This window comes from Protopterus annectens, chromosome 2.part1 (genome assembly GCF_019279795.1).
Source record: "Protopterus annectens isolate FY-2018-M chromosome 2.part1, PAN1.0, whole genome shotgun sequence".
In the NCBI taxonomy this organism is placed as follows: Eukaryota; Metazoa; Chordata; order Ceratodontiformes; family Protopteridae; genus Protopterus; species Protopterus annectens.
In genome coordinates this window covers 51,443,614-51,471,465 of record NC_056729.1, presented here as the reverse complement: position 1 = coordinate 51,471,465, position 27,852 = coordinate 51,443,614, and the positions used below count along the sequence as shown (strand labels likewise).

General features: G+C 44.3%; 1 protein-coding gene across 1 annotated transcript in view; it reads left to right on the top strand.

Annotated features, from left to right (window-relative positions):
* SLC38A1 (solute carrier family 38 member 1) overlaps positions 1–27,852 on the top strand; it is an 830,305-nt gene that overhangs the window by 307,497 nt on the left and 494,956 nt on the right. The window contains exon 6 of the mRNA XM_044062017.1: positions 16,575–16,667. Within this exon, the coding sequence (XP_043917952.1) occupies positions 16,575–16,667 (93 nt within the window). The remainder of the gene's footprint in view (positions 1–16,574; positions 16,668–27,852) is intronic.

The window sequence follows — 27,852 nt, the reverse complement described above, 5'->3', positions numbered from 1 at the left end:
TAGATGTTAAGTTGTCAATCTTGCCTTCGTTCTTGCTGTTGGGATCGGAGCCGATCCTCGGCTCCGACTCTGCCATCTTCTATAGCTCGAGAGCTGTTTACTGGCTCAAGGCTGCCCCTTATCCCATGATGCCTAGCCCTAGCTACCCAGATCTCGTTTGCCGTTTCAGCTGCGAGGTTCCTGGATACTGGCTTAGGCTCGTATAACTTAGTTTATTAGCTTTCTTGTTAGATAAGAATTCTTTTTTCTTGTATTATTCTTAGCGATAACTAGTATATTTAGTATATTTAGTTTATTTAGCTAGACTGTTCAGTGTTGTAGTTCCCTTTCCCTTAGAACGCGTTTAAATTAGAGAGTCCCCCCCCCACCTTTTTTCCCCTCCTATTAGTAGGTAACCGTTTAAGTTAGAGGCTTCCTACTCAAAAAAAAAAAAAAAAATATATATATATATATATATATATATATATATATATATATATATATATATCTTTGGTTTCTAGTACTCTTGTAGTCTTTTGTGGTAGTGTTAGCGCTAGTCTTATTAGTTTAGCCCTTTACTAAAATAGTCACATTAGTGGTGATTTATAGCTTAGTGTGGTTTTTTGCTATTTATGGATGATGTCTAAAGAATCCAAGGTTTCGGGATTCAAGAAGTGTGACTCATGCTTTCAGAAAATGTCTCTGGCAGCTGGGCACACTTCTTGCATCTACTGCTTAGGCGCAGTACACCTGCAGGACTCTTGTTCTGTATGCCATGCATTCAGCCCAAGAGTTCTGCAGGAGCGCAGAAACAAACTTATATTGAGGGGCCTTCTTAAGCCTCAGGATTCACCAGCCAAGGCTCAGCCTGTGAAGTCTCCTAAACCAGCCAAATCGTCGGCTCCCAGCTCGGAGCTTGTCTACTTCTTTGGTTCCGGCTGGAACCGAGGAGACTGCCTCCTCGTCAGCTCCACCAGTACCCTCGGAGCAGTCAAGGACTCACAAGAGACCGAGGTCCCCTTCGTTGGAGTCCATACACTTGGCTCCTTGGTCTCCCCTCTTACAAAGTGACCTCAGTCATAGATCTTTCCACTCTTCTCGGTCCTCTAGGCTCTCGGACCATGATGTGGAGAGAGTGGTCAGTAGGTTGTTGAAGTCGCAGGCACTGGCCAAAATGTTGTCCAGCCCTCCTCAACAGATGTCGGCTCCGTTGTTTCTGTCGATATTCCTCCTCTAACTCCATTGAGCTCGGAGCCGGAGTTTGTTGGGGTCCGAGTCGGGAGCCGGAGTTTGTTGGGGTCCAAGTCGTGGAACCGTCGGCTCCGATAATGATTTCTCCTTCGGATCCATTGTCGGCTCTAATCCCTTCGATGGTACTTTCCCTCAAAGAATCTGGGCGCCGTGACTCCCTCGTCGGCTCCGAGGGGGCGAGTGGCATCGGACCCTTGTCCAACCCCGTTCTCTCTCTCGGAGCATCGGCGCAGGTGAGCTCAGCTCCTACATCGGCCTCGGAGCCTTCTCCCTCGGTGTGGAGGAGGATTCCGGTTTCCTCGGAGCCTTCTCTGCATCGTGGCAGAGACGCCTTTGATGTCATGAGGAGTGTGCTGGCCTCTCAGCCAGCTCCACCTTCGGCCCCACTAGCTCCGTCCCCTGTGGTGCCTGCGTCAACCTCTGTCGCTCCTCCAGACCCCAAGCGTGGGGAACCAACACTCCAGGTCACCCCATTGGGTGTTTCCTCTTCTTCCGAGGCCTCCCCTGATCATTCAGAGGAGCTCCCTCAGAAGAAGAAGTGCAAGAAGAAGCACATTGACTCCCCTGAGTCTGTCACTTCGGATACGGATTTGGATGAGTCGGAAGGATCCCCGAGATCTCCCTCTGAAGATGTTTCCTTCTCGGACATCCTAGGAATACTTAATCAGAGGGGGAACTGGAATACCCTAGCCCCTACCGAGGACGAATCTGTATTCCTGGATGCGTTCGGTTCCCGACCCTCCACCTCCTGGGTTTCTCTGCCCTTCGATCCACTAATGTCTGTGGTGGCTCGAAGGGCTTGGTCAGCCCCGGATACAGTGGAACCAACCCCAAGGAGACCAGGCAAGTTTATTACTGCTCCCCCTGACAAGCAGTTCCTTACTAAGGGTGTTCCCGTGGATGCCATGGTGGTAGCAGCAGCCACTAAAAAGGAGTTAGCGTAAACTTCTGCCTCTGTCCATCCTCCTAACAAGGAGTCCAGTACCATGGACAGATATGGGAAGTGAATGTTTGCTTCAGTGACCTTTTCCATGAGGTCACTGAATTACTTATGCCACTTCACCAGGCTTCAGGGGGATCTCCTGAAAGAGCTCGGAGATACCCTGCAGGATCCATCAGCTGAAGGGGCTCAGGCTAAAGTGGCCTCTCAGCTGGTAACCCTTAACTCAGTAGTCAACTCCTCCATGAGGCTCATTTCCTATGCAGCCGATGGGGCGAGTAGATCCGCAGGCACAGGCATGGCACTTCAGAGACATGCATGGATGCAGCTGTGTAATTTTGCGGAACCCTTCAGAGCATCATTCACCAACACTCCTTTTGACGGTTCCTTTCTTTTTGGACCACAGGTGAAAGACACTCTTATTAGGTGTGAACAGGAAGGCAAGACTCTCTCTGCCGTAGGAGTCCGTTTTTCCACCCCCTCTAGACCATACCCCAAGGGTCAGAAGAGTGGAAAAATGTGGTTTCGGAAATCCCAGGGATCTTTGCCTGACACACGTAGTGATTTTTCCTCCAGGGGCAGAGGAGGAAATAACAATAGTAGTAGACACCGCCCTCGTGGCAGAGGGGGTCCGCAGAACCAGGGCAGTAGAGAATCCTTCTCTGACAAGCCCTTCCAACATCCCTGAGGGGTTGCCCGACTGTCCGTCTCTGGAGGTAGTCGGGGGAAGACTTTCATTGTACCCAAAAGCACGGCTAAACTTAACGCAAGACAAATGGGTACATTCAATAATATCCGGAGGTTACAGAATCCCATTCGTTTAGCCCCCTTTACCATCATGCAAATCCCCCCCCCCCCCAGATGTTCCACCCAATCTGAGGGACCAAACAGGTATAGAAGTTTCAAAACTGCTAGAAAAAAGAGTCATCCAGGAAGTCCCAGCAGACCAACACAGATCCGGAACTTACTCAAGGTTCTTTTTGGTACCAAAAAAGACAGGGAACTGGAGACCTATTCTGGATCTCAGCAGACTGAACAAGTCTATTCATAGAACAAAGTTTCGGATGGTCATGCTACAGTCCATTCTACCCTTTTTGGGTCGACTGCGGTGGTGGTGCTGCAGTAGCGTTGTCGCCACACAGTTAGACGTTGCCCATTCGATTCTCAGTTAGAACGTCTTCTGTGTAGCGACATGCGTGAATGGGCATTCTTTCATTGAAGGTTGTGCATTAGGCCCGGCAAGCCAGCACGTAAAAATCTACTGCCAATCATCAGCGGACCGGAGTTCCGCTGTGGCGACCCCTAACCGGGAAAAGCCAAAAGACACAAACAAACAAACAAACAAACAATTGGATGTGCTCTGTAGATCTCCAGGATGCGTACTATCATATCAAAATGGACAGATGCTCCAGAAGGTTCCTTCGCTTCCAGGTGGGAGCCAGTCATTACCAGTTCAGAGCTGTGCCCTTTGGTCTCACCACAGCCCCCAGGGTGTTCACCAAATGTATGGCAGTAGTCACGGCTCACCTGAGACGTCAAGGATTCCAGGTGTTTCCATATCTAGACGACTGGCTCCTTACTGCTACTACCAGGCATCAACTCCTTCAAGCCAGGGACTATACAATTTAAATTTGCTCCCAACTAGGTATCACCATAAATTTCGAAAAATCTGCCTTGTTGCCCTGTCAATCTATTACTTATATAGGAGCAGACTTAAATACAAGGAGCATGTTTACAAAGCTACCTTCGGACAGGGTGTCCACAATTCGCCAGCAAGTTCAAGTCCTCATGCAATGCAAAAGGGTACAAGTCAGGTACGTCCTTCAAACTCTAGGTTCCATGGCAGCGGTGATTCTTTTCATACCCCTGGCCCACTTTCACATGAGAATCCTGCAGTGGCTTCTAATCACACAGTGGTCCTTCCAACAGCTCCCCATGTCTCACATGATCATTATTACAGAAGCATGCAAAAGGCACCTTTCCTGGTGGATGGTCTCCCCACTAGTGTCTCAGGGCAGACCATTCATTCAGCCCCCTCCGGTTGCCACAGTGACCACAGACGCCTCTCTGATAGGGTGGGGGGGCATTTTCAGGGCAGGATAGTCCAAGGCACTTGGCAGCCTCACGAGTACCATCTGCATATAAATGTCTTAGAAATGAGAGCCGTGCTCTTAGCTTTGCAAGCTCTTCAGGACTCTCTCCCTTCTGGGACCATTGCAATTCAAATGGAAAACATGTCAGTGGTGCGGAACATCTACAAGCAGGGCGGGACCAGGTCCTACCCCCTATGTCGAGAAGCCCTCAGACTCTGGCAATGGGCGATTTCCTCCCAACGATTTCTGATTGTGATGCACATCCCTGGGAGGTCCAACGTCATAGCGGACAGACTCAGCCAAGCTATTCTCATGCCTCACGAGTGGTCTCTGAATCAGGTAGTGGCGGATCTGATCTTCTGCAAATGGGGCTAGCCTTGCTGCGACCTTTTTGCCACCCCCTTCAACAGCAAATGCAGCAACTACTTCTCCCTTCTTCCACTTCCTGGTGACTCTCCCAGAGATGCTCTGGTCCATGATTGGCCTCAGGGACTTCTTTATGCATTCCCTCTGTTTCCCCAGATACCAAAACTAATACAGAATGCAATGTCGTTGGGTTGCAGAATGATCCTTATTGCCCCCTACTGGCCTCAACAGATATGGTTTCCATTCCTGCACCATTACCTTCTTGAGCAGCCTTGGACTTTGGATCCGATTCCAGACCTACTGATTCATCAGTCAGGCGGGCTTCATCATTCCCTTCAAATACTCCAGCTCACAGCTTGGTTGCTCCACTTCCAACCTTAGCCAGGCCTCCCAGCATTTCCCCGGCCGTTCGCGACATTTTTGTTTCCTGCCATAAGTCTGCCACTAGTAGGACTTATGCTAGCAAATGGAAACGTTTTTCTTGTTGGGCAGAGGCAAGGAACATAGACCCCTTCACAGCCCCTATCCACGAAATCTTGAAGTTTCTAACAGAACTCTTTCATTCGGGGTCCACTTCTGCTACAATCAGGGTTCAATTAGCGGCCATTTCAAATTTTCATGTTGGATTGTCTAATGCAAACATTATGTCTCATAAGCTATGCAAAGCGTTTCTAAGAGGGGCTACTCTCCTTAGACCCCCAGTGAGAGATCCCCCTCCTCCTTGGGACCTTAATTTGGTACTAACCTCTTTGATTATGCCCCCTTTTGAACCGGCAGCATCCTGCTCCATGAAGTTTTTATCTTGGAAAACTCTCTTTCTGGTAGCTATTACTTCAGCCAGATGTGTCTCTGAACTTCAGGCACTATGCGTCCGTCCCCCATACTTAGTATTCCATAAGGACAGGGTTGCTCTGAAGACTAATCCCTCTTTCCTTCCGAAAATCTGCTCAGAGAATAATTTGAACCAGTCTGTAGACCTACCTGTGTTTTTTCCTAACCACACCAACAAGGCAGAATACAAGTTACATCAATTGGATGTCCATACACAATTGCGTTTCTACCTGCATAGGACGAAGGAGATAAGGAAGTCTGACCAACTGGTCCTTTCCTATGCTCGGGGCAAACAAGGTCTCCCAGTTTCCAAAGTGACCTTATCTAGGTGGTTGTCTCACATCATTACCTTTATCTATCAACTTAGGAACAAAGATTTGCCAATCAAACTGAAGGGTCATTCTACTAGGGCCTTAGCCACCTCTGTAGCCTTCCAGTCTAGGTTGCCCATGGACTCTATCTGTTCCGCTGCTACGTGGGCAAATCCTCATACCTTTATTTCTCATTACAAGTTGGATTTGGTCTCCAGGACTAGAGCTAATTTTGGTTCCACTGTTCTGAAGAGTCTGTTCCAATGAGCCACCCAGGATTGTAGGTGCTAGGGACGCTGTCCCAACCAGCAAGAACGAAGGCAAGATTGACAACTTAACATAAAGAAGTTATGTACCTACCATAATATTCCATGTTAGTTGTCTTCATCTCGCCTTCTTTCTTGCGTCTCCCCCCCCCCTCCATCCCCCTGTCCTGTTGGACCGAGAGGAGTTCAGGTTTTACTGGCTGAGTGTTCTCTGGTTTGTTTCCTTTACTGACTTAGACAGTAGGACAGGTATGCTTAGCCATTTGTTTGGAGGGGTTCCTTCTATAGCTATGTCTGGAGTTAGCTATTTCAAACGAGATCTGGGTAGCTAGCGCTAGGCATCATGGGATAAGGGGCAGCCTCGAGCCAGTAAACAGCTCTTGAGCTATAGAAGATGGCCGAGTCGGAGCCGAGGATTGTCTCCGATCCCAACCAGCAAGAAAGAAGGTAAGATGAAGACAACTAACATGGAACGTTATGGTAGGTACATAACTTCTTTTTCCTTTACAGGGACAGTTTTATATAAATATATAGTGCATGTTGAAGAAGACATAGTGCAGGTAGGAAGACAAGTAGTAAGAAAAACAGAAGATGCAGGGGGGGGGGGGTCAGAGGAAGGGATAGTAAAAGGAGGTAGACACTGGAAGGTAGATGACCTGAAAAGTGGAAACAAAGTTGGAGTAAATGGGATGACAGTAGGGTAAGGATAAAAGAAGAAGTTAGGATAAAGCTAGAAGGCTCAAGCGACAAGGTCAGAGGAGGAAGTACAGGCAGAGAAGAGAAAAAGGAGAAGGGTAATGGAAGGAGGAGTCTGTGAAAAAAGTCATCTTGAAGATAGTACAGCAAGTGCAGGCAGTCCTTGAGAGGCATAGAAGGGTGGTAGGTGATGTTGGAAAGTCATGTATTCCAGAAGGTGTAAGGAACAATGGTTGGGTCAGCCTAGGAGCAACAAGAATGAAATGCATAGGAATTCCAGCAGGCAGAAATAGTTAAGAATCAATAGGAAGGGGAAACACTGGTAACTTGACAGAAGCCGACAATAGGAGAGCTGGCAAAGAGAAAGCAGGAATAGGCTTTGTAGAAGGGGATTCAGTTTCAAGAAGTTAGGAGAAGGCAGGAATGGGCATTGTATTAGGGGATTCAATTACAAGAGAAGTTACTCAGGGAGCTATGGTGTCGAAGAAGAGTCTTAGTGTTGTTACAAGTAATTCCAAGGCTGATGCCAAAAGGAGCATGCTTGGTTGTGACCAAAATAGTCTTACAAATGTGCACATTTGTTTTTTATAGCTACATTCTCTCAGTTTCATTTATTAACAGTAGTACATGTACATATCTAGGTGATCCATTAGCATGGGGGTAACCAGATTCGAGAAGACTCAACGAGTCTCTTTGCATGGTTTTCTGCTTGCCAAACCTTATCGTGTTGATTCATTAAGCAGATTTTGGAGCACCATGACTTGTGTTTAGAGTTTTGAAAAGAAGAACAGTATACATTGAGAATAAATTGTGTCTTTCGGCTTTTCCCGGTTAGGGGTCGCCACAGTGGAACTCCGGTCTGCTAATGATTGGTAGTGGATTTTTACGTACCGGGTCAGCAGCCCTGACGCACAACCTTCAACGAAGGCACGCCCCATTCACGTATGCCTCCACACAGAAGACGCTCTAGCTGAGAATCAAACGGGACAACGTCTTGCTATGCAGCGACAACGCTACCGCAGCACCAGCACCGCAGATTATACATTGAGAATAAATTAAATGTCTTAAATCGAAGTAGGTTGTAAGTGGCTTCACCACTCATCACAGAACTCATTCTGTCAACTTGCTCTTCAACATATTTCAAGTATCACATGGCACAGACCAACAGATATTCCATTTATTAACTTTTTTCTTAAGTTTTCATCTTGGCTTACTGTTTCCCATTTGTTTCAATGAGATGTGGGAGTTACATAGTCCATCTGAACAGGGTTTTATGTAGTTTACATAACATTTTTATGACAGATTTCTCATATATGGTTTTAGTTCAAAGGTAATTTGATATTTTTAGTTCTTATTTATTGTATTTTAATAGTTTGATTACGACTATGTTATTTTAGAGTTTTATAGGTTACTTCTGTGTATGGAGTAGTTTAATTTATTGTGTGTTTTTGAGTTGGATTAATTCTGTTGTTAATACTGGCTTTCAATTACTTGGTTGTCATTCTTGTTTTGCTTTATTTCTTGTATTTTTAATTCAATATTGTATATGTTCCAGTTGCATTTATTTGATTTATGTATGTAAACTTCTGTGTGTGTTTTTAAGTGGACATTGTGTGATGTTTCATATGATTTCCTCTGGTAGTGTGTGATACTGAGTTACAGTAACTGATGATGCAAGTAGAATGGTGATGAATGGTTGATGATCTGGGTGGAGTAGTAATTAACAACATATTGTGTACTCTGCCACCCATATGCTTATCACACCTCTTTATCACTGTCCATAATTTGGATATGTTTGTACATATCTGTATCCATGTACTTATATCTGCATGTTTTGCCAATCTGTATACCTCTGTATGTGTGTAACTATATCTGTGTCTTTTGTCTGTCTACGTATCTTTCCCATCCCATCTTTTCTTTTTTTATTTTTATTTTTATCTGTCACCCTTCCTTTCTTACATTTTATGTGGCTTTACATTCTTAGCTATTTGGATTAGTTAAGTTGCTTTTTGGGTGGAGTGTGCTGCAGTATTTTTATTGTGGTTTACAATATGTGGTTTGTATCAGTTTCATGATCATGCTTTCTTTTTCCCAACGGCTGCTAATCCAGACTGAAATGCTTCAGTAGGGACTACATTTTTACATCATCAGTATAGCCAAGTTCTGCTTTTTTCTACATTTTATAATGTGTAATACGGCACTGTTGTATCGTGTTACTCTGCTGTCATTAACATGTTGCAAATAAATAATTGTTATATTGTACTCTTACTATTCAGCTGTCAATAGCTTTCAGGAATGCCCTGATTTTGCTGTGTATCTCATAACATTTGTGTTTTCCTTGTCAAAGCTGAGAACTACACTCATTAATTAATGGCAGACATTGCAGTGACATCACTTTTACTCTTTAGAAAATATATATTCTTTGAACTTGCTCAGTGCCTAGTACTAATATTAAGAAGTGTCTCTGATATGAGGCCCTTGTCTGTGACTGTAGTTGCCTTTTTCCCTGAATTTTAAGGTAGGAGGTGGAGAGCTATGATTTTACTGTTTAATACTTTCCCAGTATTTAGATATATGAATACAACTTTTTTATTACATGAACATACACATTACCAAACAGTGCTATTACTGGAAGACTATAAGACTATCTGTGGTCCGTAAAGTCTGCTTGAGTATTATAGGTGTGTGGTCCCATGCAACTGCCCCTCCAACACCCTTGTCCTGTCTTTCATTTGCTGTTTTCCAAACAGCAGTGAACTGCTTCAGACTTGTACTGTGTACCTACCTTGGGCATTATCTTCCATAGCTATTCAATTCTGGTCATAAGATATTATCTGCTCAAGTCATTTCTGTCTTGAGGCATGTCCCAATTGACAGCTATGTCTCTTTCTACACATTTGTCCTTTTTTTTAGCTATTCCCCTCCCTTCTGCCCCTACAATAAAGAATACAAACTGAAAGAAAGCTGTGGCACTTGAAACTGCCAAGTATGCATGTTGTTTAGCACTGAGTTAAAAAGAATGTTACTTGCTCTTAGAAATACAGTATTCAAAGCTGTATACTGTTACAGCATTACTGCTGACCTTTATAGTGTTTGTAAAACTGGACAGCACAGGAATGTCATGCATTTCCAGAAGCAAACTTTCATTGCACCAGTGTATTGAACACACATTAAATATAATGGATGGGCATACATTCTCATGTAGTTTTGCACATAAGATTATCTGTACACTGAACTGATAATGAAAACAAAATGTCAGTGTGCCTTACAAGATGAAGGTCTTTGTAAGTCTTTGTACTCTGAATGATATATTTAAATCATTCTGTCATCTGACTTGTACTGTGGCACATGCATGGTGTAAATTTAAATCTTCTAGTGGCATTGTGACCTTATCTTTTTCTTTTAACAAAATAAGTTGGTTTTATCAACTTTTAGAGATCAGAGTTATGTAACACTGTTTATTGTCGGTATTACAATTGAGTGGCATCTTCAGCAATCTGTATAGCTTTTGAACTTCTGTGTAAAAGCAGATAAACAGTTACAAAGTTTTTTTTTCAAAAATAACACCAATACACCAAAAAAATTAGATTATCAAGCTTTCTGGTGGTCTAGCAGCTTCTAGACCACCAATAGTGTAACCAAACTTTGACTCAGGGTCATGTGGTTTGGATCCTTCCTACCTTAAGAAATCCCACACTCGTCCAAGGACACCATGTTGATTTTGGCACTAGGCAATCTGAATAGATTAGTATATGCCTGCCTGGCACTTCTTTGACTAGGCACAAGTACTCACAGAGACTGTTTTAAACACATGCACTCCTGCGTGCCAAAACATACACTGTGAGAACTGGACACCAGACAACTAGAGCAGTCCTGTGCTTGAGCTGAATGAGACCAAGATGAGAACTTATAAATAAAATAAAATAAAAATCCTGCATAAAAAGTAACCTGTCAAGATTATAAACCTGTGTATCCTAATTGCTGTTTTATTTGTAACGGTAATTAAAGTGAAATTGTTGATTTACTGAAATTCATTTTCCTTGGTATCACTTGCTTAATATTCCTGATATTGTAGTTGTCTGCAAGATCTTGAATTATACCCATATTGCTATTAAGGCTCCACCAGGTCCAGTGGGCCTGCAATACATAAATAGGAAGGGCTTCTACTAACTGAACTGCCAGGGCATCTGCAAGGCCCAGGGCATTATTCATAATGCATCCATGCATCACTCAAGCAGTTTATATGATGCAGGCATTTGGCACACGTCTTACACCAGCGATTCATGCAAGGTGACTTCTTACAGGGCCATCTCATTGGTAGGTGCGAATACATGCTTGCATACATAGTAGATAGACAGGCTTGTGCATACAGTTTTTTAAGAAGAAATACCTTACTTCTTGTTAAATGAGCTTACTACTTTTGTAGTGTAGTGTATGTTAATTTTATACTATGTTCATGTTGTCAAATTTATATTATTCAGACTTGAATGCTAGAAAGTTATAAATTTTTCACGTGTATATTTTATTGCTCTCATACAGTGTATGTTTCTTTAGCCCAAAGTGTGACTGAAAAGGGTCCTTGGACCAGTCTGCTCTCCTAGTTAATAAATTTAGAATAAATAAATAAAATAAGTGCTCCCCAGAACCTGGGCTGTTGACCTTAATATGCAGCCTTGAGGACATGGCCAGTAATATGTCCTGTGCAAAACTCAGAAACATAGTGGAGTAGGTGTTCTTACTACTAAGGGGATGCTTCCAAAATTTGGATATCTCAGGGAATCACTGCAATAAAGTCCAGACATTTGCAGCAATATATCTGTTGTGTGTGCCAGGCTGCACAGTGCAGCATTGCATAATTAAGTGGATCAGCAGGTGAACCTCATGACAGAATCTGTAGTACAAGTTGTAACAGCAGCAACAGAAGGGCTGAGTGGAGAGTCAGGGGAGGAACATACAACATTGTGTGGCACAGATTGGTGCAATAAATTGTAGTACTAGCAGAGGTGGCATCTGGTTCACAATTATGGGCCATGACACAGACACAAAATAAAATAATGCATGCACAATCACAACCAGGCTTTGTACAGTAGTGCATCGACTATTCATGTTGTGATTCAGATATCACCATACTTACATCATAGATTAGGAGTGGGCATGGCACAGTCACCTTCACTACTAAGGTGATTGGGACACAGTGAGAGATGACTGCAGTACTGTACTATAGGGTAGGTTCAAGAGAGGTGAAGTGTAGCCATCTACTCCAGGAGATTTTGAGGAGTCAGGATCATACCCAGCAATAGTGGGGACATGCTGTCACGATGTGGCTATTGCCAGTATCTACTGTGTTAGCTTGTAGTGTCAGTGCGGGATCTTGTCTGTGGCAGGAAAGGGTGGAACTCTTAACGCTATGCATATGCATGCTGATGAGGTGTCCCTTGTGTTGAGTCTGTGAACTGGTGCCCTGAACAACCTGGAGAGCAGCCATGACCGCAGGTGGTAGGCTGTGTTCCCACAGGCAACACGTATGTCAATTCACCAATAGTGCAGGCTAAAGTGGGAAGTCGTATGCTTGACCACCTTACATCTGCAGCCTTCACGGTCACAGACTGCATGACCTGTGAAAGTAGACTAGATATTATTTACAGTGTGTCTTATGGATGCATCACTGGAGGCATCATTTGCTACAAACAACCTCAGCAGTAGTGTTTGCTCCTTATCCTGGATTCCATCTCACTATTGAGTTGGTGTGTGTCTTCTCACAAACCACAGAGCATACTCAGCATCTTCATAATGCTGTGTGTAGTAGCCATTTGTACCTTAATTGCTAACCTATACATCTACTAGCTGATTCCAAATGTAACCATATCAGGGACAGTCCTGGAATCTTGCTGTCACCATCAACCCTGGATCTGTCTCTGTGGTGTGCATGCCCGTAAAGCAGACTGTGACAGTCTTATGCATTGTTCACTAATATCTAGCTTAAATGCAACGTTGCCTTGCATTTTATCCCATAGCTTTTTCTGCAGCAGCTGCTTTTGCTATCATTAGCAACTTGAATGAAAGACACACACATCCTGGCAGTTACAACACTGTGTAAGTTATACATTAAATTGAGTGAATGGATGTCAGTAATCTGAGCAAACAGTTCAGCTTTATATTTTTATTTTGCCTGTAAAAGGATAGTATCCTATAGCAGCAGTCAAGTATGTTTCTTACAGACTCTGGTAAAATGATTACTGCTCCCATAAAAGCTTGCATAATTTATTAAATGCTTTGCAGTATGCCTTTTTGGTACTTTTCCGTTATCGGGGCAACATTTACAATGAGAAGTATATTCTCATATGTCCGAGTTTCTTAATTGAAGTTTAGTTAAGTTTTTTTTTACATTCCGGCCATTTATTCTACATTAGGTGGAGGGGGCATTTCATATTCCTTTCATGACACATTTTGCATATGGGAGGTTGCAAACATCGGCTCTACCACTGCCACAGCACTCTGAACACAAACACTGTTGAACAGGCTGCAGCCGCAATATTTCTGCAATAGTACATATCTTAGACAAATGTCTTGAATTTTCCCTTATGGTTATAGTAATTTTATTCATAATGTCGTGGTTTTATGCGTTACTTCATAAAAAGGTATTAACTTTGTGAAACCGACCCTGTCAAAGTAGGAGCTGCCGCTTTAAAAAAAAAAGAAACGCTTCACACATAACAGCTGTTTCAAGAATCGGAAAGGGAAGCGCTTCACGGCTAGCAGTTCTGCAAGGATTCTGAGAAGCATCCGCCACAGAAATCACAACATGAGTAATAAGCCAAACACATGAAGTAAAATTCTGAGCATTGTCAGATAATCTGTACAGTTTGGAAAGAGAATTGCTTTTCACACCAGCTTTCAAGGTACTCCAGCACCCATGCGAATATTTCAACCACTACCTGCCGCATTATAAATGTGTTGCCCCGATAACGGAAAAGTACTGCATTTTTTTATCTAAAACGTGAGAAAGGCATTAGGTATGATTTCTGTCTGTGTATTTATTACAGGCACCATTTTGGACATCACACAGTCACATGCAGTTTTGTTTTATTTTAAATATATTTAACAGATATATGCATTATTTTCACATCTTTCTCACAGTCCTTATTTTGTACACTTAGAATTCCTCAGTAGTGGTTTGTAGCTGAATATTAGAAATTTTACTTCCTCTACATACGTCAGTAGTCTTTCTAATGACCTATCTGCTCTTTTAATAGTGTGCCTCTCAGCTGATCATTTCTGATTTACATATATAGTTTTTAGCTGTAATAAGTGAATCAGCCAAATTGCAAAACTCACAGTCTTGGGTGTCACACTTAAAATCCATTTCATATGCATCTATTGACACTGAAACCCTTTGATATCTACTACAAATAAATGCCTTACATATGCAAGCGTCTTCTTTGGCTCACTGTATAATTGTAATTTTTAAACAGAAGACTTGTCTGTCTCTTCCCCTGTAAAGGTAAAAATGTCAAATACTTCAGAATCATCCTCACTTGTGAGATGAAGGATCATTACAGACTGTATTTTTTCAGGTTTTTCTTCATATTCATTGGCATGAAGGTACAGCTCAGAATGTTAAATGTCTATGGTTCTCAGTTTCAGAGAGTTCCCATATAGCTTCAAAGATAATGATTGTAGTGTAGTTGTCTCAGGTCAAAACTTAAATGCAATGAAAATATGTTAGCGGCTCAGTGGTGCTCAAAAACAAAATAACTTTTGAGAGAGAGATTAGAAATCATAACAATATAAGAAAGAGATTGTTTTATCTTGAAAATGCAAAAACTGAGACTAACAGCAGACTTGGGGGGGTGAATGGCTTGCACAGTCTTATTGAGTTACATTAGTAGTGGATCCAGTCTACAGAGGCCTTCAGCTGGTGCACATTTCACTGGGGAAGAACAGCAAGTCAGTAGAATACAGAAGTTATCCTAAAAGCAGCATAGAGTATCAAAACAAAATTCTGACATCATTGTTAAATATGTATATTGATTTGAAGAATTTACACTGTCAGTATAGCTGAATAATGAGGCACGTGGACAGGACAGCTTGCTGTAACAGGCCTACCTGAATAATGACACTCAATCTCTTGATCAAGTTACTTACCACTCCTTAGCTTTAGATTTATTAAAGGCACAGTACCCAGTTCATTTACACTAGATATGAGAGTCATCTCCTCAGAGGCAGTATACTTAAAAACAAGGGTGTGGGGGCAAAGCTCTCACAATGGAGGAGGGGTTCAGGAGGCTGTGCATTTGTTGCTCAGCTGTACCTTCTGAGCTATATCATTGTGGTCTACATCTTAGCAAAAGACTGTTTTTAGAAGGGTGCAATACAGTCAGATTCAAAGAATCAAGAAATCAGACCTACAATAGTTATCTGATCAGGCATTTAGGAGCCAATGTCAACCTAATGGCAGTCATGGCAACACGGTTTCTTCATATGGTGTAGGACTACACGCATGTGAGCGCATACACACACACGTGTGCACGCACACGCATACATAACATAAATGTATACATATATATTTATGTGTGTGTGTGTGTGTGTGTGTATACAATACATCATGTGGCAGCTTTAATTGTAGGCTCCAGGGGCTTTCTGTTAATTGTTCTTTGATTTCAGTTTCACTTCAATAGTTTTTATGTATTTATTTATGTATACTTTATTGATGTAGTCACTCCCTCTAGGCCAATGGCCTCTTTTCTTAGGAGACTCAAGATAATATTCATACTGACTAAGGGAAGTTTGGCCAGGACAGCTTTACCACGTGGATTTCCAGTGACATATTCTTAGATGCTTTTCCAGTATAAAAGAACTGATCTTGAGTCAATAGAAAATTTATATTTTTGTAAGTGATGGGAAGATTTTGAATGTAATTACACTAGCACAACAGACTGGCCTAAATATAATGAAATTGACATTGTTTACAACCAAAACATTGCCTTAATATGTGTCTTTCGGCTTTTCCCGGTTAGGGGTCGCCACAGCGGAACTCCGGTCCGCTAATGATTGGCAGTTGATTTTTACGTACCGGCTTGCCAGGCCTGACGCACAACCTTCAACAAAGGTACGGCCATTCACGCATGTCTCCACGGAGAAGACGCTCTAGCTGAGAATTGAACCGGACAGCGTTTTACTGTGAGGCAACAACGCTACAGCGCACCACCACCTTAATGAATTACCTAAATATGTCACCTCCAATGAATTCAGTACTGTTCTGTTTTGCTTGGTATTAGGCTTCTCCTTAAGGATAGCCATTTATTCTTTTTGAGCGGACGAACAGGATTTTGACTAATTTTTTCAGTACTACAATGTTAAATCATGTCAGAACCAAAAAAGATCTTAAAAGATATCAGTGGGTCACATTTCACAGAGTAAGACGCCTAAAGACAAGAGACAGTTGGGATGAAACACAGAGACAAGAGACAGTGGGGACGAATCACAGAGGAACCTATTCATAGACTGGGTTGACGGATGGTTGGAATTGTGTACTGGAAATATGACAGACAGCAGACAAGTACATATATGTTGTAGACTGGAATGAATACAAGAAAGAGAAGCAACTGGAAAAGTGGAATTGGAAGCATTGCAAAAAGAAGGGAGAGCAGACTGGTTTTCAGTTACTCCAAAATGCTGACTATTTTTCTATTAATTGTATTGTCTTAGGAAGTTGGAAAATAATACTTTTCAGTGCCTAATGTATATACTTTTCTTACTGGAATGTACTTTTACAGCAGCTGCTATTAGGGCATGTTTAATTTTGTATGAAAGATGTAATCTGCTGTTTTATTACCTTCAGGCTCGATGGTTTATGAAAAACTGGGTGAGCTAGCTTTTGGTACTCCAGGAAAACTTGCTGTTTTTGGATCAACATTTCTTCAGAACTTTGGAGGTAAGTAGATGCTTGGCTTGAATCAAAGATCATTGTCAGTTGTGGTAGTAATGTATATTACAGTTGTATATGACAGCGAGGTCCTCTACCATAAGGTTTAGAAAAAACAGAGTTAAAGTATATAAATTAGAAATATGAACAAAAACTGTTTGATGGTTATGTTTACAAAGAGGACACCTCTGTCAACGTTATTAAGAAAACAGCACACCAGTTAAAAGTAGGCCTTCAGTTTGAGTTAGGTTGGTGCATCTCAATTAATATTGAACAAAAACTGTATTTTTGCTCACAATTCTGACATGAACACAAGGCTATTAACTTGAAGGAAGCTGCTACTTGATTTTTAAAATAAATTTGTTATGTGTTGGTATGGAGTGACCAGAACCACATATAATATTGTTAGCAGTCTACTTCCTGTTTCAGAGCTTAGTGCCAGAATATAGCAAGTGATGGAAAGTGTGAGCACTGCTGAAATGAGCAGTGTGCTTGATAACGTTCCCTGTAATTAATTCAGGAATGGTATTCTGTCTCTGAAATGTGCATTGGAAAGTATATTTTTATTGAAGTAATATTCTCAGCTTGCATATTGTGTAAAGAGGACTTAATGTATCTATAAAATATTTATCCATGTGGATTTCAGAGTTGTAGTAGTTTAAAAAGTAATAGTTTCAGTGTATGTACAACTTTTAGTGTTTGCACTACTTTGGGCATTTAAGCATTTTCCTTAGTGCTTTTCCATTTTTAAATATTTCAGTCAGTAGTAAGTAATTGTGCAAGTTATCCTTTCTGTACATAGTATCTTCTTTACAAATATCCCTCCTGTCATATTGTGGATTGTCTTTTTCATTCCACCAGCTGTATAAATATGTCGTCTTGAATACTGATGGTTTCATCAAAACTTTGAAATTGTTCTGTTAGAGTTATTATAGTGAATATATCTGTGCTGGTGGTTCAGGTCTACACTGAAAGGGGTCTTAGGAACGGTCCACCAACCCAATTAACATATGTCTCATTAAACAGTTGGGGATGGTATTCATTCATACGGTTCTGAATTTTACAGTATTCTTTTTTTGCTGATGCTGAGCCGTCGGCAGAAAGCAGTCATTTTTATACTAGTTGTTGAAGTTCCACTTGTTTCATGCCAACACATAAAGTATGAGCTTTTGAATGGTAACGGATGTTTCTTTTAAGACATTACCAACTGTTCTCCTCTTAACTGCAAATAATTGACCAAAGCAAAAATAAAATGTATGACTTTTTTTACAAAAATTAACTTTTTGAATCATTTATTCATCTCCCAGTTGCTTACTTAGCCAAAGGCCTTCTGTGTTAGCCTGTACTTCAGAGAAGTAGATACCAAACAGGAGAGGTCCCAGGACTGAACCCTGTGGTACTCCACTTGTCACTGGTTTGAAGTCAGATTTTAGAGTCTGCAACATTTACAGTGTGGGTTCTGTCAGTGAGCCAATTGGCAACCCATCTTGTGACGTAGGGATTTATACCTAGTTTAGTGAGTTTAGCTATAATTCCAGAATGGGGGATGCTGTCGAAAGCCTTGGCAAGGTCAAGATAGGCTGTGTGAACCACCTTACCCTCATCTACGTCTTTGGTGACTGCCTCAAAGAAGTTGATCAGGTTCAGGAGGCATAATCTGCCTTTCACAAACCCGAATTGGGTGGGATCCAGAGTTTGGAGGTTACCAATGTCTTTATTTATGAGTTCCATGATGATACGTTCCATGGCCTTGCAGACCAGGCTCGTCAGGCTAATAGGTCGATAGTTCCTGGGATCAGTGGTGGCTCCCTCTTTGTGGAGTGGGATAACTGTTGCTGTGCGCCATTCAGTGGGCACAAAGCCTGATGCGAGGTTATTATGGAACATGGTACTTAAGTGGGGAGCCAGTTCGTTCTGAAGTTCGTGTAAAATGCAGCCTGGGATGTTGTCCGGTCCCATGGATGCTGTGTTTTTGGCTTTAGAGAGTGCAACTTTTACCTGCTTAGTTGTGATTACAGGGACTCTGCATTCTTCCTGTATAGATATGGGCCCTTTAGGGGGTGGGGGCGGGGGGTAAAGTTAGCACTGAACCTATCTGCCAGGATGTTGACAATATCAGTTGGTTCTGTAATTTTTGTGCCGTTGTGCTGTAACTCAGAGCAGATCTGGGTGTTGCCATCGAGATTCTTGACATAGCTATAGAATGCTTTGTGGTTGTCCTTAGAAATAGTGGCGGTTTTGTTTTCGTAGCTAGCTTTGGAGGAGCTTATAAGGGATCTCAGCTTCTTACTGAGGCTGACCAGGGAGCTCCTCCACTCATGGGATTGTACTCTCTTTTGCAACAGTTTCTTCCTTCTGTTGTACAGTTTGTTTATAGGTGTCATGAAGTTCACCACTTCTGTCTTAAGAAGCATGAAGTTGGTTTTGGAGAATTTTTTTACAGTGATTTCCTTAATGGGGGGTGGGGGTGGGATGTGGATATCTAGGGTGATTGGCTTATGGTCAGATCTGATCAACAAGGAGATGACTTCAGGTGTGGAACACCGGTCACTCATGTTGGTAATGACTAGGTCTAGGATATTGTTGCCCCTGGTGGGGGTGTGGATAAGCTGATCCAGGGCAATGGAATAGTACATTTTGAAAGTTAAGTATACAAACAAGTATCCACTTGTACAAATGAGTAAAACAAAAAAAAAATTGAGTAGGCTAGCTGTATTGACTGAATCGCATTGGAATCTCTCTACAGCTAACTCAACTCTATTAAGCAGTTGCAGACAACTCACAGGCAAAATCTATAGACATTTTTATTTATTATTTGTCATTTGTTAACCATGTAGATGGGCTGGTCTAGCTACCATTTACAACCACAACCCAAACTTAGCAGCAAATATGAAAAATGACCTAATAAATTATTAAAAAGAAGCAATGTAATGAAGACTGTAAGTTCAAAGATTAGAGAGGAGGAAGTACTCTATATTGTTCTGTATATCCAGACATCATATATACAATATATACAAAGACTTAGCTATCCAAAGACAGCATATATTCAATATTAATAGATACTTATTTATGTAATATTTATAAAGATCGAAATATTATACAGACACTGAATTGATGAATGGTGTAAGTTTAGGAAGAGTTAGGCATGTTCTTTGCATGCCACTGTCTTCGAAGCAGCTACATACAGGAGCAGGAGCTTCCTTAGGTTAGATCTGAATTCTATTCCAGGTGGCTGATCAAAGTTTAGAAAATCACCTATATGGGTTGGAGGGAAGTAGCCAAGTTTTATCATTTTAAACAGTAACATACTTAGTAGGAAAGTTACTCTGCTGGTAATAAGAAGCCAGCTGAACCTCTAAGGAGTTTGCAGTAGTGAGTCTGTGAGTTGGCTAATAATGCAGAGCTACAGATCTTATTTTCTGTGACTGTTAATGTATCTTTATTGTATGAGGATTATAGGGATATTATTGGCAGGCACTATTCTGGTTTGGGTAGGATGCTTTTAGGTTTTGCTGTTCAAGCAAGTGGTGAATGAATATGTCAGGTTTTATAGCAAAGTGTAAGCTGCGTAAGCACTTTGCTAATGACATTGTCTGCACTGAGTTTAAAGTTACGGGTGGTCTCCATTGTGAGCCCTAGGTATTTATATTTTGATATGCTAAAAGTGCTGTTTACTTGATTGTCTTTTATGTAGGTGATAGGTGTGATAGCTTTTTAGGTGTGGCAAAAAGCATAACATTTGTTTTCTTTGAGTTGATTAGTAGTTTGTTATGGAGAAGTCCATCTTGAAATAGCAGTAAAGAGTAAAGTTTTTTTGTAGCTTCTGTTGTTCAGTATGGAATTTGTGGATCTGAAGTAGGAGATTCATTTGTCTGCAACCTGTGGGTTATGGATCCGATATCGGATCCGAACCGGCATGGTTTTCCAGCTATGGATCCAAGCTCTCAGCTCCTCCCCTCACCCATAATGCCCTGCTCTACCCTCATGACCCCAGATCTCGTTTGCCGCGCATGGTGACTGGATTTGTTTCTCAAGCTAAGTGGTAGTTTTATTGTTAAATTTTAGAAATTTGAAGTTTGTATTGATTTTTTGAGTGAAAGTGTAGGTTTCCCCTTTGATATTTTTTACTTTTTAGAGGTAATCTAAAAGTTTTATCCCTCCCCTCGCTGTTGGCGTAGAGTGTGTGTGTTGGGCCTGTGTGTGTATTACTTGTATAGTTACTTTAGTTTGGTAACTACTTTTTTTCTTTAGACTAGGATGGCAGACCAGCCCAAGTCTATATTTTCTAAATGCTCCGAGTGTGGCCATAAGCTTTCCCCAGCTGATGGCCACACTCGGTGTGTTAGATGCCTGGGGGTTGAACACCTCACATCTGGATGTTCCATTTGTGCAGGGTTCAACCCCAGGGCATTGAAGGAGCGGAGGTCCAAGCTTGTTTTGGCGGGCCTTTTACCGCCGGACTCGGCTCCGACCTCCGCTCCTTCCGGAGTAACCGTGCCTACGGTTATTCCCTCTACGGCACCCCCTCCTCCTCCTGGGACTCAACCTCACGCTTCTGGTTCGGAGGAGAGGGATGCTAGAAAAAGGGACCGGAGGGAGAAGCACCATAAGCGGCGGGCCGAGACCTCTGTTTCGGCCCCGCCAGCCAAGCGGGCTTCTCCCCCGGCTCCGTTGTCGGCTCGGTCTCCTCCTTCTCGGCTCCGTTCTCCTGTGTGTTTTTCACCGGGACCTGAGGAGGAGGAGACCCGATCTCCGTCGAGGCTATCGAGGAGGCACTCCAGGCCTACCTCGGTAGCCTCGTCGAGATCCACGTACAGCCTTTCGGATGCTGATCTGGACCGGATGATGAGAAGGTTCATCCAGGCCCAGATGCAGATGGGAGTGCTCTTGCCTCCCCCCCCTCTGGGGGGGAGCTCAACACCCTTTTTCAAACCGATTGCTCCTTCTCCGACCCGCTACCCGGGCTCGGAGCAACTGGAGCCGAGCAGCTTCGGAGCCGGGGGTGGGTCGGCGCCGATAGTACTTTGTACTTCGGATCCGACCCTGCCCTCGAGTGCATCGGATCCGACCTCTCGGAGCCTGGATCCGAGCCTCGGATCCGGGGGGATCAGTGCCCCTTCGGCGCCGTCTGTGTCGGAGCGCACTGTCCCTTCGGATCCGAGCGCTTCGGCGCCGGCTCCGATCCACTCTTCGGATCCGAGGGGGAGCCGATTGTCGGATCCTTTGGTCGAGGTCGGCTCCCCTTCGGCGTTTGATGTAGTGGAGAGGGCCCTGTTGAGGGTCTCCGGACCCCCGGCACTTGTTTCGGCTCCGTCCCGCGCTCCCTCTGCACTGGGCCAGGCTTCCACCATCCGGCCCTTGGGACAGCCCGCTTCTGTGCCCCAAGTTGCTCCAATGGAACAGGTTGCGGCTTGCGAGGAGTCCTCTGACAGCCCCCCAGAGGATGTCCCTCGCAAGCATACGTGCAAAAGGAGGCACATTGACTCCCCCGAGTCTCTCACGGAAGACACGGACTTGGAGGAAGGGGAAGGCTCCCCACGGTCACCCCCCGAGGATGTCTCATTTGGAGACATCATGGAAATGCTCCGTATAAGGGGGGGGTGGTCTGCCCCCAAGTCTTCCTCGGACGAGTCCGTGTTCTTGGAGGCATTTGAAGCGGGCCCGTCTACCTCTTGGGTGTCCCCTCCTGCCGACCCCCTGGTGGACCTCATTACCACCAGGGCGTGGAAGGAACCGGACACCGTGGAGCCAATTCCTAAGAGGCCCGATAGGATCCTTAGCCCACCGTCCGACCGTGCCCATTGGAGTAAGGGGCCTCCGGTAGATGCCATGTTGACGGCGGCCACCAAGAGGGAACTTGCTCAGGAGAGTCCCTCAGTCCATCCCCCGAGCAAGGAGTCTCGGATGATGGACCGCTTGGGGAAGCGGATGTTTAGTTCAGCGACCTTCTCGGTAAGGGCGCTGAACTACTTGGCACACGTCATTAGGATGCAGCGAGATCTCATTAAAGAATATGCTGCATCTCCCCCAGAGTCCATGTCGGAGGAGGACAAGGTGCTGCACTCCACCCGCATGGCCACTCTTAGGTCAGTTACTAATACCTCTATGCGGCTACTCTCCCACGCTACGGAAGGCGCCGCTAGAGCCGCAGGGCAGGCCTAGTCACTAGACGCCAGGCCTGGCTCCGTCACTGCGATTTTTCTGAGCCCTTCAAAGCGTCATTTGCGAACGCCCCCTTTGATGGTTCTGCTCTCTTTGGCAAAACCGTTCGCGAAACGTTGACCCAGAGCGAGAAGGACGGGAAGACGCTGTCTGCCGTCGGAATCCGCTTCTCTGCACCCCAGAGGCCCTACTCTAGGAACCAAAAGGGTCAGAAGAAGATGTGGTTCCGGAAGTCGCAGCAGTCCCAGCCTGCTCCGGACAACCAGTCCTTCTGTGGCAGAGGAGGACAGGGAGGACGCCGCCCTAGAGGCAGAGGGGCTCCCAGAAACTTCGGGTCCAGGGAACCCTTCTCTGAACGGCCCGCGCAGCAGCCCTGAGGGGTTGCCCGGCTGCTCCACTCTGGAGGCAGTCGGGGGACGTTTTTCGGGGCACCTAGCGGCATGGGAGTCCATAACATCAGACCGCTGGGTTCTCCAAATCATATCCAGAGGATATCGCATCCCTTTTCTTCACCTTCCAAAGTTGAAGTCCCTCCCAGACATTCCACCCGGTCAACGGGAGGCCGCTTTGGCAGAAATTGGCCATCTGCTAAAGAAAAGAGCCATCCAGCCCGTCCCCCCAGACCAGATCGGATCAGGGTTCTACTCCAGGTTCTTTTTAGTGCCAAAGAAGACGGGGGAACTAAGACCAATTCTAGACCTTTCTCTCTTGAATCTGGCAGTCCCCAAAGAAAAATTCCGAATGGTCACTCTGCAATCTATTCTCCCCCTTCTGGGAGAAAATCACTGGATGTGCTCGATAGACCTCAAAGACGCGTACTACCACATCCTGATGGACAGGCGCTCCAGGAGGTTCCTCCGCTTCCGGCTGGGAGCCAGTCACTACCAGTTCCGGGTCCTTCCCTTTGGTCTCACCACAGCCCCCAGGGTGTTCACCAAAGTATTAGCAGTGGTAGCGGCCCACCTGAGGCTTCAGGGGGTGCAGGTCTTTCCCTACCTGGACGACTGGCTTCTTACCGCCCCAACAAGGCATCTACTATTATTGGCGCGAGACTCCTTTCTCCATCTTGCTCCTTTTCTGGGCATTACAATAAATACAAAGAAATCCAACCTGGCGCCCACACAGCTCTTAGATTTTATAGGGGCCAGGCTAGACACAAGGAGTTTACGAGCCTTCCTCACTGCGGACAGAGTTCAAAATCTGCAGCTCCAGGTGCGGGCCATTCTCCACTCAAGTTCTGTTCTGGCGGAGTTGGTCCTGAGGGCTCTAGGGTCCATGGCGTCTGCTATAGCACTTCTCCCTCTTGCCAGGCTCAATATGCGCATCCTACAGTGGACTCTCTTAGTACAGTGGTCTTACCTTGCTCTCCCTATGCATCATCCCATTGCGATCAGCAAGGCTTGCAAGCGGTCCCTCTTGTGGTGGCTTCACTCCCCAGTTCTCCACGAGGGCCGCCCATTTTGTGCTTCTCCCCCTCTCGCCACGGTGACCACGGACGCCTCCCGCCTCGGGTGGGGGGGGCATTTTATGGGCCGGACCGTCCAAGGCACGTGGAAGCGATTCAGAGACCTTACTGCATATCAACGTTCTAGAGATGAGAGCAGTGCTCTTAGCGTTGCTAGCACTTCAGGACTTTCTTCCCTTGGGAACAATTGCGATTCAATCGACAACATGTCTGTGGTCTGGTACATCAACAAGCAAGGGGAACAAGGTCTTACCCTCTTTGTCGAGAAGCCATGAGAGTTTGGGAATGGGCAATCTCCACCAACCGCTTTCTAATAGCAACGCACATTCCGGGTCGGTCCAACATCCTAGCGGACAAGCTCAGTCGCACCATTCTGACCCCTTACGAGTGGTCTCTCAATTGTCAAGTAGCGGAATGCATATTCGCACGGTGGGGAACTCCTTCATGCGATCTTTTTGCCTCTCCCTCAAACACCAAGTGCGACAGTTTTTTCGCTCTGATACCTCCTCCCGGAGGTTCCCAAGAGACGCTCTGGTGCATGCTTGGCCACCCGGTCTTCTGTATGCTTATCCACCCTTGCCTCTGATGCTCCAAGTTCTTCAGAAAGCCTCTCGGGTGGGTTGCAGAATGATTCTCATTGCTCCGTTTGGCCTCGACAGATCTGGTTCCCCTTCCTAAGGTCTCACTCGGTGAATCCTCCTTGGATTCTAGATCCCATTCCGGATCTGATATCCCATCCATCCTGCATACCTCCTCCGAATCTGGACAACCTGAAGCTGACCGCTTGGCTGCTCCAGTTCCACTCTTGATCAGGACTCCCGGTATTTCGTCACCTGTTAAGGCAATTCTGGTGGCAGCTCATAAACCGTCCACTAGGAAGGTCTACCGCAGCAAGTGGAAACAGTTTTCTTTGTGGGCGGAGCGGCAAGGCCTGAATCCCTTCATGATACCTCTCCCCTTGGTGCTTGACTTTCTAACCACTCTTTTTAACGATGGTGCCAGCAGTTCCACAGTCAAAGTACAACTGGCGGCAATTTCTCATTATCACATTGGCCATGACTCTAATCCTCTTATGTCAGCCAAATTGTGTAAAATTTTCCTTAAAGGTACTTTTCTTCTCAGGCCCCCTGTAAAACAAGCGGTTCCTCCTTGGGACCTCTCTTTGGTTCTCCAGGCCTTGACCGCCCCCCCTTTCGAACCAGCGGCTACGGTGGATCTCAAGTTCTTGTCTTACAAGACAGCCTTTTTGGTAGCCATTACATCGGCCAAGAGAGTTTCAGAGCTTCAAGCATTATCAGCTAAACCTCCTTACTTGGTATTTCATCCGGACCGTGTCTACCTCAGGACCAACCCGTCCTTTCTTCCTAAAGTCGCTTCTGAAGCAAACATCAATCAGTCCATTAACCTCCCTGTTTTCTTCCCTAAATATGAAAATAAAGGTATAAGCTTCACTCTTTAGATGTTCACAGGCAACTTAGATTTTATCTAAACAGGACGGCTGGTCATAGGCAATCCGACCAGTTGTTTATTTTCTTTGCAAAATTTAATTTGGGCAAGCCAATTTCTAAAGTTTCTCTGTCCCGCTGGATTTCACAGTGCATCTTATTGGCTTATCAAGCTTCAGGAAGGCCCGCACCGGAGGGTGTTCATGCCCATTCAACCCGGTCAGTATCTACCTCGGCAGCCTTCAAGGCTAGGATTCCTCTAGATGATATTTGTGCAGCAGCCACGTGGGCTTCATCTCATACTTTTATCTCCCACTATAAGTTGGATCTTGCATCTAGGGGTAGAGCATCCTTTGGCTCCTTGGTGCTCCGGAATATCCTTCCATGATGGCCGCCCAAGATTCAGGTAGCTGGGGACTCTGTCCCACAGGTTGCAGACAAATGAATCTCCTACTTCAGATTTAGAAGTTATGTACTCACCATAACGTTCCATCTGAGTAGGTGTATTCATTTGTCTGCAACCATCCCGCCCTCCTATCCCCCTGGCCTTTCAGTTTCCTGCATATTATCTGTTACCCTTTTCAGGGTGTTGTTGCTGTTGGCAAACTCGATCTGAGGTCATGAGGGTAGAGCAGGGCATTATGGGTGAGGGGAGGAGCTGAGAGCTTGGATCCATAGCTGGAAAACCATGCCGGTTCGGATCCGATATCGGATCCATAACCCACAGGTTGCAGACAAATGAATACACCTACTCAGATGGAACGTTATGGTGAGTACATAACTTCTAATTTTCCATGAGCAGAATCTCATCAGCATATACAGGCTGGATATGAAAGATCATGGTAAGGTTATTGATAAATAGTGGACAAAGAAGAGGACCTATAGGGCCTTGGGGAACCCTGGTGTTAAAGGGTTCCTTTATCTGAGAATTAATTGTTGTGATAGACGTGGAAGATAGCTTTTAAACAATGTTATTGTGTTATCCCCAAAGTTTGTTTGCGTGGTTCACTAATGCTGGGAGCAGGCAGCCTGTTTTTTATCAACTGCTGGATATGGGCAGTCTCTCTTCTGAACTGCAGTCCAAATATAAGTTCATAAAATCCATAGCACATTTACAGAGGAATGCACAGACTCCAGTTAACAGACTTGAACTGCTGAGCTGAAGAGTTTTTCTCAGAACTGAAAAGGAAGAGTCCTAGTACTTGAAGAGTTTCTAGAAAGGGTGTCATCGAAGGCAGTAAAATGAAGAAGGATTTGTTTCTCATCTCAAACCTTTGGGTGAAACCCTGGCTTCAGATTCTGTGGGAGTTGTACATCTTGGTGAAATAAACTGTTGCAAATGAAATAATGAGTGCTTGATCTTCACTGTGGCGTTTTATATATCTGTCTATATGTGTGTGTGTGTGTGTGTGTGTGTGTGTGTGTGTGTGTGTGTGTGTGTGTGTGTGTGTGTGTGTGTGTGTGTCTGTGTGTGTCTGTGTGTATGTATACCTATGCGCGCGTGTGTGTCTGTGTGTGTGTGTATATCTCCATATGTGTATATGTATATCCATAGTGAATCACTGATGTAAATTAGCATTTTGATTCAGTGTTGCAAATACAAGCCGTCTACTTTCATTGTAAAATTCTAATGCCTAAAATACATTTTGCCCCCCTACCCCCACTGCCCTACACCCTTGCAACTGTAAAAGTACCAACTCTGAGACTGCACAATAGGAGAGAAAAAGTCAAGCTCCCTTATTCTATTGTCACCTGACCTTGGAATAGCAGAGTCACTGTTGCTGGCTGAATTGGAGTGTAAGTAAAATGAACTAGCCCACCATTCACCTTAACTTTGTTCCTTTCACTTACACTGTGAGCTAGACATAAACTGCAGCAGTAACAGATTGAAGTATAAGTAAAGAGAAAAAGAACGTCTTGTCCATTCAGTTACACTGAGACCTATGAGATCTTCAGTGATAGCAGTGATCAGTTTATTTTTGATGATCAATGCATTGAGAAAATGCGTTCCAGTAAACTGCAGGACAACTCTTTATTCACATACATATATATGTATGTATGTGTGCTTGTGTGTGTGTGTGTGTGTGTGTGTGTGTGTGTGTGTGTGTGTGTGTGTGTGTGT